The sequence below is a fragment of the Cryptomeria japonica genome, chromosome 5, assembly GCF_030272615.1.
Source record: "Cryptomeria japonica chromosome 5, Sugi_1.0, whole genome shotgun sequence".
Taxonomy (NCBI): Eukaryota; Viridiplantae; Streptophyta; class Pinopsida; order Cupressales; family Cupressaceae; genus Cryptomeria; species Cryptomeria japonica.
Genome location: NC_081409.1, coordinates 20,469,182 through 20,481,196, shown reverse-complemented (window position 1 = coordinate 20,481,196; position 12,015 = coordinate 20,469,182). Strand labels below are relative to the sequence as shown.

Genomic DNA, 12,015 nt, shown 5'->3' with positions numbered 1-12,015 from the left:
TTTCATTATAAAGACCCAAGTTCAATTCCCTATAGGGACAACTGAAGTGGAATTCTAATTTGTGACTCTTAATCTTCCATAGTTATTGTGCAAGGTGTTGAGCTTAATTGATTAAAATATTGATTTTTCATTATGGAAACCCAAGATCGATTTCTCATAGGGACATCTGGAGCGGAATTCTAATTTGTGACTCTTGGTCTTCCGTAGTTGATTTCTAATATGGAGGTGGTTTTAAAATAAAAATGGATTTATAAATAGAGATTCTTGGTCTTCCATAGTTGGTTTCTAATATAGAGGTGGTTTTAAAATAAAAGTACATTTCTAAATAGTGACTCTTGATCTTCTATAAATGATTTATAGTATGTTTGCTACTAAGAAACTTGTATTGATCTCATATTAATGCAATTAAAAAAAATCAAAATTATTTGATAAATAAATACCATCTAACATCCATTTTAAATATATAGATCTCCTCTATAGATCTCCTCTATTTTAAATATATAGATCTCCTCTAGACCAATATCGTTTAGCTACTTTTCTTGGGCCTAATTGTTAGTCTCTGAAGTAAAAGAGTTTGCAAGATGGTTTGCAACATATCCGAGTAGTAACACCACAAATAACAAATTAAGATAATATAACTCCATGTGTTCACTGTTTATATGAAGACAGGCTTTATCATGAAAGTATCCTTTTAGGAGGACAAATGACAGTAGCTAATCTCTCTTAGCTGGTTGCCATTATATTATTTTCATTTTGTACTGTGCTTTGGTTTGTTAAAAATTCAACCACCTTTCCAAAAGCATCTGCAGTCATTTGTAACTTCCATAGCTTTTTTAAGGCCTTTACTCAAGGTAAGAAATATCTGATCTGCCTAAACTTGTTTAACAATAAGCTAAAGTAATTAAACTCAAAATACCCATCATGGCATTTCCTTGCTAAGTTGTCACCAAGTCATATCTCCATCAACAGCAATCAAATGGGCATGCAGGAGAGGCCCCATATATTAATGAATAACTTTTGGGTATTCAAAACTTTATGCAAGTTCTTTACTACAAACTTGTACTGATATGTTCTGTTTGCAATCTTTTAATGTGCATTTAAAACCACATACTTTTTCCCAATCACCACTCTTCTAAGTGGACTCTAAAGCATTTGTTCAGTGGCCATCATAATCAAGTCACACATAACTATGGCTTTCCAATTCAATGGGGAATAGCATATAGAGTTTCTTCTGTTTGTATTTTGGAAAGTTTGTGGTACAGAATTCAGTTAGAAAGTTTGTGATATGAAAGCTTATGGAAATACGTAAGATACTGAACATGTACATGCTAAAAAGAGATGAACAGGTAATATGCAGCCAGAGAAATCCTAGTTAACTTGAGGTAACATCCCTCATTCATAGAATTGTCAAAACTTTCTTCACAGTGTACTCTAAAGTAGAGCTCAAATTGCAGAGTTTTAGCCAAAGATGAAGAAATCAGTGGCATGGATTTGCATTCTAGTGGGTGTTTTGGGTATGATAGCTTTTGTATTAGGCATTGCAGCTGAAGCAAAGCATAACAAGGTAAGCACTCCTACAAGCATATCTTTGTCAGTTCTCATATCCATTGTCTTTTGTTAGTTTCTGAGATTGTTTTGTATCTGGAAAATTGAAAGCATTAGACTAATTTCATTCTTTGGAAAACCTAATGCAACGGTTCTGCAATTTCAGTTTGTTTGGGCTGATGGATTTGTTACACTTTAGAATTCATGGGAATTCCGGATTCTTGTGGGTCATGTGTCAGTTGTTTGCTGTTATTTCTGGATTCAATTGTGTTGTTATCACACTCCATGATCTATTATGGAAAAGATAAAGAATCAGAGAAGAGAAAATGGCTAGAATTACAAACCCTTATCATGATCATGATGAATCCCATATTTTCGGTCGATAATTACAAACCCTCATCATAATGAATCCCTTAATCTGGTAGATAATGTTTCACTTGTATGGTGTTTCACTGCACATTCAGTATTTGCAAGAGAATGTATGAAGAATTTGTGTGAGATCAACAAGACATAACTGTTAATTTGATGATCAGGAATTCTGATGAAACTGAGGAAAACAACTGCTAGGTTAGGATTGGTGAGGATTTGCAATGAGTTTTTAAAAAAATAACTGTTAAGGCTGATTCACAGGCTGATGAAGTGAGACTGAATGAAAGTGGGAGATGCACATATCCAAGGAGTCCTGCCTTTGCAATGGGGGTGGTTGCAGCATTGGCTCTAATGATGGCTCAGTTGGTTACAAATGTTGCAGCTGGTTGTCTCTGTTGTGGAAGGCATGTTCATTATCAGGCACCCTTGAACACTAGCATTGCCATCATATGCCTCATTCTTTCCTGGTGTGTAAATGTACTTTCTGTTCAACTTTTTTCAAAGTTATAAAGTACTCTGTTGTGCATCTCCTATAAGTTTGAGCCATATCTTTTATCTTTTAAGTGTATTTATGTCTCTGCAAAGACCGTTGGCCAACTCCTATATTCTTGAATCATATTTTTCATGACTATGATGTTGGGCCTAATCGTCAGGTCCTTCCTCAATTGGATTTTGCTGATAACTATTTCCATTTTTTGTTACCACTTACTGTGACTTCAGTGCTTTATTGCACTGGCTTAGATTGCCCCTTCTAATTTAGGGTACAAGTCTTGCAGTCCAGTGAGGGTTTGAACTTTGGTGGTCATAACAACAACATTATCACTTAATCAACATATTATGAAAAAAACTCACATCCAACATCCTTAATCATGTTTCGGATTTTCATTTTTTCCCCTCATTATAATTGAGAAGAATGATTATTTAAAGTTAAACACTTTAAGTCCTCTTAGGTTATTTTAGCTTCTTGCTTTTGGATTCACATTTTAAGGACAGGTCCCCATGCGGCTGCTTAGCTTATTTTGGCTAGCAGCCGCTGCTCAATTTTTTTAGCATTAATTTGTGAAGCTGGTGGCCCCATGAATGTAAAATTTTGCTGCTAATTGAAAACAAATAAAAAGAGGGAAATTGTTTTGGAGAGCCACATGTCAATCTTCTCAATAAGCAGTTGCTGCTTATTTCCAGCCCCCCCTTTTTTTCAAAGCTTATTTTTAAGTTTTAAGCAGCCGCTGCCCCACTTAAATAGGAAAAGATTCCAATTTATCCTTTACTCTTAATTAAAAAATTGCATGTGAACACTCTGGCCGCTTAATTTTAAACAGAAATTGCACTTAAACAGCCGCATGAGAACATGCGATAATAGAATTTGATTTTCAAGATTGTATGACTGTTGAGATATCTGTGTACAGGGTTACATTCATAATTTCATTCAGTGTCCTTCTGGCTGGAGCTGCTCTAAATGACCAGCACAATGAAGATGAGGCCTTTTTCTCTACCTATTGTTATGTGGTAAAGACTGGGGTGTTTGCAGGAGGAGCAGTGTTGTCTTTGGTGACTGTAGTACTGGACATTATCTACTATACAATTGCATCTGCTGTTAAGAATTCAGCTGCTTGGATGCATGAGAATCAAGATGTTTCTATGACACAATCACAGTCTGGAACACAAAATACCCAACCTGTTTTTGTGCCTGAAAATGCATACACCCAATATTATGAGAATCCCCAATACATGGAAGGCTCACAGCAAATCAATCGACCAGCACTAGCAGATCCTAGACAGAGTTCAACTTGGAGGTGATGTCACTGAAATATCTTGAGTGTCTGTTATCATAGCCTTAAAGTTCAAAACATAATATTCGATGATCGGGATCTCTCTGCTTCTCACTGGTGTTGCTTTCATTGTTTAGATGACTTTATTGTTATATGTGACTTTAAGGAGTTATCTTGTGTCCTATATTATTGAATTGGGTGCATGATTAAAGTCTACTTGACATATCTCAAGCAACTACACGTTATTATGATGGGTATAGATATGGAGGATTGCTGTAGCTGAACTTCATCCAACAGGATGATTGGAATCCCACAGTTTTGCAGGGCTTATCACATTCTCACTAGCTAGTTTGTTGTTTTTTTAATCTTATTTATGCATGTTCCTTTTACTAGTTTATCCTATCCTAGTATCACAATGATGGCTGTGGACTAAAAGTGTCTATGCACAGAGTTCTCATTGAACATTCTAAGTTATCTAAAAATGAATTTTGAATATCATTTTATATGAATTGTAATAAATAAATGTCTATATTATCATTTATAAAATAAGTCTAAACTTTTTACTTATTTCTACAAGGAATATCTATCCTCGCTACTGCAAACAACTCTAAATATTTTGCTTAATAGGTTCATGTTGCATCCAGAGATGATTAGAAAAGGAAAGGAAAGGGCTTTTTCAAGGATGGATGCCCTTCCAAATGGCTCTTAATAGTAAAGTCCAATCAATTATAATATTTCACATGTTTCTAATAAAATGATATGTCTAATCTAATAATGTTGGGTAAGTTAAATTAACTTTACATGTTGTCATTCTTTTATGTAAATATCTAATCTAAAAATGTTGGGTAACTTAGTTCATAAGTTATCTTTTGATCTATTTTTTGTTAGCATATTTTGTCATTGAAGTATGTGAAAAAATTAAATAATATTATTTTTCATGAATTTGTTATTATTATTCTAGTTATGACCATTTCTTGTTGTATTAGTACACATTAAATACCAAATTAATTGATCAGACAACTTTTATCTAATTTAGAGTGTTAGCTTTGTAACCTTATCAACCATAGCAATGGTAACAACCTTATGCCACAATCTATTTTCTTGAACTAAATATGGTAAGATCTCAATATTTTAAGGTATTCCTTAGATCCAAACCTATACCTTGAGCATTCATTTGTGATGGTCTTTCCTACGTATCCCCTTTCAGAGATCAAGGGATCCATAGTTTGTACACTTAAAATATAGAAACTTTATCCTCTTAGATATGAGATATTTGATCTTAGTTTTAAATCAGAACCATTAATTGATCTTATGCTTCCAATTCAATCCACACACAAAGTTATGATAGAAAATGCGTACCAATCAAACGTTAGATTAAAGCCACCATCGATTTATGAACACACATAAAACCACATAGCAAGTAGCTAATACAAACATCACATATACATACATAGTGACAATTTCATGCATACATCAAATATACACAATTTGAATATCTCATGAATGTGTCAAATATGCATAATATAATTGGTTCACACAAAAATAATACGTACATACAGCAAAAAACTCATCGATGTTTCACATATACACAAAGTTATTAGCATGTGGATGAAACACATTTACACAATCTAGCTAGCCTAAGCACGTCACATATACACAATATGAATAACACACCACCATAGGTACACGCGGTGACTAGCTAGAAGATAAAAAATTGTTAAAAATAATGTTGCTTCTAGTTTCATTGTGTGCAAATTTTTGAATCGACATTTCAGATCACACTTTGTAATCCATCATCATGTTGAGAGAGAGCCAAAGGACACAATAGATGTTAATTTGCAGCCCAAGACAAGATAAAGAGATGCAAGGTGTCTAGGAAAGGAGGCACACAGTTAACAAGACGAAGATGAAAAAGACTACATAGTCAAAGGAGAGAAAAAAGAAGCAACCATATGAGAAAACCAAAAAATTTTAAAATCTAACTACTAACTCGGATTATCGCATTAATCCATCATGAAAGGGGGCCAATGATGGGCGGGAGCAAGTGGAAGAAGAGTGATGGTAGGGTTTATAGAGGGCTGGCTATTGTAGGGGAAACGAATGATGTAGATTCAAATGTGGATGACGATGAGGATGATGGGGATGTGGAGAGAGGTGAGGTCTACACACTTTGTTATGAGTGTCAATTTTTTCTTTTATCTCTACTCTTTTGGTCTCCTAGATTCCCTATGGTTAGGTTTCTTCAACTGGTTGGAAGGGTTTAAGCTTCGTGTGCCTTAGTATAGAAACCTTCTTTATTTTTCTAATCCATAGTTGACCGGTTATGGCAGGTTGAAAGTTTTTAAATCATCGTCTGAAGGGGTTCTTATCGTGTTTTGACCGATCCTATGTGCTAGGTATTTGATTTTGGGCCGATCACTTTTTCATATGAGGGGAAAGTTTTAAATTTTTTCTAAGTCCTACGGCCTCATTAGCCTCACTTAATCCTCACGTGCTAAATTGATCGCTTAAGTGTTGGCCTAGAGAAATCCAAGTCTTGCAGGATGGCAGGGTCTAGGTTTTATGCCCTTCTTCCTTACCCCATAAGGTCCACTTTACACCCACCAAAGTGTTGTGGGGTAGTGGGATAAGTGTCAATGAGGAAGAAATCCCACCCTGCAAGGTCTTTGTTAAGTGGAGATGCACGTTGTGGGACAACAGGGTGTGAGTCAACAAAGAAGAATTGTTACCCCGCAAGCCTCATTCACATATAATTTTATCTCGTGGGATGGTGGGATATATGCTATGTAACAAGTAAAAGTCCCATGCACAACCATCTAAAAGGTAATTTTCTCTGCGGGATAGCGAGGTACACCAAGATGCTAAGAGTAAAGTTGTCTCGCATGGATCATAAGCCAATAAAAGTATGGTTGTGGGCAAGTGGAGGGAGTCTAATAAAGAAACAAGTAGGTTTCCCTATGGGCTCAAGAAAATATGAAGACAGAGTTCTCCAACGGGATAGTGGGATACAACGAATGACTAAGGCATCTTTACCCCGCAGGAGTCAGAAAGCTAAAGAAAATACAATGCAGGCTAGTGGGGTGTCACAAGTATTAAATCAAAGGGCCCTGTGGCTCACCAAAGCGAATAAGAAGAAGGTAGACTAAGCATGCTTTCCGAGAAGGTGGGGTAATTCAAAAAAGCAAGGATAGCTTTATCCCTTGGGGGTAGAGGCATTGATGAAAATTTGGTGCGGGTTAGAAGTGGTTACAAGGAAGAGGTGACCCCCTTTATCCCACACAACTAAAGTAAAGGAGAAGATTGTTGGATTTAGTTAATCATTGTTGCTACTAGGGTATGTTGTTATCATTGATGTCAACATATTCATGTGATCTATTCTGGTGAGTTTGGGAAGATTTTTTGATCCAGTTTTATAGTTTGGTTTTGCTGATCGCTATTTTGTAGAATCCAGTATATTTCGATATGATCAGATCTTGTGCTGAGACTTTGGGGTATTGTCTTGGATGATCTTGTGAATCTTCATTTCAGATGGTTTGTGATTAGGTTCTCCGCAAGTTATCTTTCCTCATGACAGTAGTTGATTGGTTGTGTTCCTGAGCTTCTAGATGTTGATCAATGAAGATTTGAAAAGTGGTGTTGGTGCAACTGTTCCAAATGATTCTAATGTGTTTGCTAGTGTTTCCTAGTCATGTCCTATTTGTTTTGGTGATCTGTATTGATCATTGTGTGAGTTTTGGTGATTTTTATGAATTGGTGATGATTTTCATGTTATGCGATAAGCGTGTTGCGGTTGGTCTTAGCAGGATTTTTGGTGGATGTGATCATTTGGGAATTTGAATTAGGTCCATGCTCTGTAATGTAAATCATAATATTGGTCCAGTGGTCAATCTTTGTATCGTGCAATGTAATTTTTGTAATTGTAAGATGAGGGTTGAGGGTTTAGCTGACCTTGTTATCAAGGTTGATGATTTGTATATATAGGTGAGATGCTTATGTAATTTGTGTGTCGATATTGTGTCTGCATTATCAAAGAGAGATGAATGTGCAAAAAAGGATATATCATTCAGTGAGGTGTTGAGGTGAGCTTGGTGTTGTAGAGCAGACAATTGAGCTTAATCGGAACTGTCATCAGGCATTTATAGATGCTATCATTGCAGCTCATTCCTTCTGAATTATAGTCTGAATCATATTGTAAGTCAGTGAGACTTCCCTGAGGGTTGCATCCTTTCGAGAAAATATCTTTTGAGTAGTGAGCTCTAGGAAGTGTGCCTGAATGCATGTGCATTCCCCATTGTAATATTTTCACATACTACTACAAAGTATCATCTTACTATGGGTAGGTTCCCATCGTGGTTTTCTATGTCAAAAATCTTGGTGTTGTGTGTTGCATTGTTAATTTGGTTATCTGAGTATTGCTGCAGTTTATTAGTTCTTGTTTTGAAGTTTAATTTTCTAGATCCGACGAAGACTGATTCACTCCTCCCTCTTAGTCTTCCTCCTTGATTGTTGTTTAACAAAGATGTTCCCTGCTGTAGATAGAGGAGAAAATACTTTGCGGGCTGGTGGGAGTACTTACAAGACAAGGAAAGATTCACCCCGTTGGGGTGTAAAGGCTCTTAAAGAAATGAAGAGGGATAGTGAGGTACATGTAAAATGATTTCCCTACCACCCTGCAAGTAGAATATGATGAACTTATAAGACACAGAGAGGGGGGGGGGGGGGGGTGAATCAGTGCAAGTAAAAACAATACAAATCTTATTATCAATTTCACCAACTTAAAACTCAATAGGCTTGTAAGAAATAACACCAAGTATGCAATCACCACATAAAGCATAAAGCACATGACACAAGAGTTTATATATGGAAAAACCAAATGGGAAAAACCACGGTGGAAGTTAGTACCCACAAGATCCACTATCTACAGTATAGAGATCTGACTGGTTTTGGTCTACAACACCCGGTTAGGGGCACACCCTGTTAGGAGTGTCTAAGCTCAGTTAAGATCTTTACAAAAATCTTGTGAGGACCAGCCCTGTTAGGAGCTACCCAAGTTACTAGGATTTGCAAACACAATTTATTATGTCACCTGGTTAGAGGATTTAATGATCAAACCTATTAGGATCTGACTGCACCCTGTTAGGAGTGACCTTGTGAGAGGATTTTCTTGCTGCAACTATTAGGGAGACAACAAGTACAAATAAACTCAGTATAACACCTTCATTATCTAATAAGATCTGCTTCAAAACATTACAAGATCACATAGACTTCATCTCTCAACTCCTCTGATCATCGCGCTATCAGAAATACAAAATTAGCTAATGATATTTCACACTTTCAAGCTCATACCCATATATCCTTTCATACCTCATCACACATTTAAAATCATCATAACGTCGGCTAGAACCTTGCAACAATTCCCTAGGTTCAACAAATCTAGACAATCTTGCATTGTACACTCTAGTTATGTCGGCAACTGACATAACAAATCCAATTTTGTGTTCATTTTACCGATCTGAGTGTTTTTCATCACTATCGGTTAAGTCTTCATCAATTAATCTATTCAATCAAATAAATCTTGTTCACCTGATTGAATCAACATGTGCAGTCACAAACATGTCTTCATCCGATAGTCTTCAATGCTACTTCAAAACCACATCATCTCATTGTTCATGATTTTCACCTATCGGTTGTTTGAATGTAACACTGCCAGTCTTTTACTGATTGAAGTCCTAATAACCAGTTTAGATAAAAACTATCTTTGCTAACCGGTTAAGCCTAGCCAGTTGAATTGTAGGACTTAGATGACTTAAAGAAACATAGTTGCCAACAATAACAACATACAAAATAGTCATCATACATAAATCTATACTCTATACTCAATAGACATAAACCGGTTGCATCAAGCAAACACACATTACTGGTTTAGTTCAAATGATCAAATGCCAACAATATCCCTTTGGCATTGATGGAAACACCTAGGAAAATTTTGTCAACCAAGTGTGCAACACAAAAATTGACTTCAAGACACTGACTTCATGACATACACTCCCCCATAATAGTACATACAAGATTTTGACTCTTAAAATAATTCTTCTCCCCTTTGACAACAATGCCAATTAAAGAAGTTAAATACATACATTACATCAAAATTTGTCATCAAAACTGCATGGATATATAGAGATAGAAGCGTTAAGGTCTTTACAATGCAATTCTTAAGAAAACATCACTGAAATGAAACTTCAACTGTTTTAGATCATTGCCCCAAATTTCTAACAGTGTCTCAGTAATCTCAACATGTGTCATTATCTGTGTCGCGAACTCCTCCATAGCATCAACTGTACTCATCTTTGGAGTATCCAAAATTTCCTCTGACTCTGTGAACTCTCTCTGAAGAATATCTACTTTGGGAAGTAGTTTAGTCTGGAGTTCTTTCAGCGATCTGACCCATTTTACCTGCTCATGTTCATATAGTTCTAACTGGTGTTGTAAATCAACAACCTTTCTACCAAAAGTGATTACTAAGTCCTATACTGGTGTGAATGTTTCACTTAACTGTTGTAACTCTTTCTCAGTATCAACTCTCTTCTTTCTCAAGTCAGCACAAAATAGTGAAAATTGGGAGATAGTATACAAAATCTTGCAGCCGGTTTCCAATCTGGTCTTCAACAAGTCTTTATTCACTATTAAGGCTACTTTGCCTTTATCTATTTCAACCATTAACTGTTCTCCCCTTTTCTTCTTGTAATCCTTTTTAACAGAAATGTATGCAGCTTCTTCAAGGGTTTTAAGTTCATCGACATCAACAACTAAAATGTCCAAGTTTGGCAATAGGGGTAACCAAATGTTCAGTATCAGTCTCTGGTAGGAGACTTGACAAAATATCAACAACAGTCCTTATAGTCTTTGCTTCTCTTTGTTGTTCCTTCAATCTTTTCTTTTGTGCATGGGATTGCATTGCAATAGCAATCTCCATTAACTCTGAAGAACTCAAATTGTCCATATGAATATGACCTTTAATGCTCACGGAGTAAGCATCATCATCATCATCATCAACTATTGTTTTCTTTAATTTGGATTCAGAAGGTACCTCAGGTGTTGTCTTTATTTCTTCAGTTCTCCTATCCTCTTCCACCTTCTCCATTTTCTTCTCTTCCTCCTTTTCTTTTTATGTCTTCTCTTCATTAGTGGTGTCCTTGACGGATGGCGGATTTTCAACAGTCTATTCTTTTACCGATGCTTCCTCTTCCTTATTAGCTTTATCCTTTTGATTGTCCTCAGTAGCAACATTTACATTTGCATCTACACTTACATTGACTGGTGCAGTCTGAGTCTCCGTTGACTATGCATTCACTGGTTGCTCAGTTGAGCACTTGTCTTCTTCTTTCTTTTCATTTGTGTTTTCTCCCTGTTCCTGCCACGTTTCAAACATTTGTACATCAAATTCAAAAACATCTATATTGTCAGCACTGTTAGCAACATTATCAACATCACCAGTATCACCATCTGGTATATCTATCGATTCACTATGAATAGGATCATCTTGCATATACTTGTTGTCTAGTTCAAAATCTGTGATCTTTACACCTTCAAGAATTTATTCTGACTTTGGCTTTACAGGGGTATCATCCTAAATTTCTTCATCTTTTTCCTCTTCTTCATCATGGATGATAACTAAAGCCTTTTTCATCACAATCTCAGTCTCCTTTTGAACTGATTCGGTCTCACCAATAAGAATTCTTGTTAATATTTTCTTTGATCTGAACAATGCTTTTGTATTAACCTTTTTCTATTCAATTTCCTCTCCAGTTGCTTCCCGTTGCAAGTGTTTAAGTGTATAATGAATAAATTCTTTATCTAGGCTAATTGATGCTTGTCACCTTGCATCAATCAAATTATATAAAGAATCTAGAATCTCCCCTTGCAACTCAATGAGGGCTCTCCTATATTTATTCATACTGAATATAACTGCATCTTCAATTTCTCTTTGTTGCCTTTCAGACAAATGAGTAAATAATATGTTTAATCCCTTATATACTCCATAATTATTTATTATTTTGATCCTGATGAAAGATTCTTCAAGTGTCAAAAGTTTCTTATATTCTTTACCTTTATTAGTAGTCTTCTGCTTCTCAACACTTTCTCTTAGTGCTCTCTTATCTTCTTTTGGTTTTGTCTCCTCTACATCTGTCATCGGTTTATGAGCCTTTTCCTTCTTTCTTTTACCAGTTTGGGTAGGCACAACAGGAGATTCAATAGGTTTACCTTTCCTTCAAAAGTGTATTTTAGAAGGTTTACCTCGTTGGGATTCAACAAGCTTTACCTTTATTTTTTC

General features: G+C 35.9%; 1 protein-coding gene across 3 annotated transcripts; it reads left to right on the top strand.

Annotated features, from left to right (window-relative positions):
• Positions 1–1,066: 1,066 nt before the first annotated feature.
• LOC131078004 (protein VASCULATURE COMPLEXITY AND CONNECTIVITY) lies at positions 1,067–4,192 on the top strand. Of its 3 annotated transcripts, none has more exons than XM_058015628.2 (4): positions 1,067–1,382; positions 1,455–1,564; positions 2,176–2,381; positions 3,321–4,192. In XM_058015628.2, the coding sequence occupies exons 2-4, from the start codon at positions 1,469–1,471 to the stop codon at positions 3,709–3,711; spliced, it is 693 nt and encodes a 230-aa protein (XP_057871611.2). In that variant the 5' UTR covers positions 1,067–1,382; positions 1,455–1,468; the 3' UTR covers positions 3,712–4,192. The 3 variants fall into 3 exon arrangements, with proteins under 3 accessions (XP_057871611.2, XP_057871610.2, XP_057871607.2); XM_058015627.2 differs by having other exon boundaries at positions 1,068–1,346; XM_058015624.2 differs by having other exon boundaries at positions 1,070–1,564.
• The last annotated feature ends 7,823 nt before the right edge of the window (positions 4,193–12,015 follow it).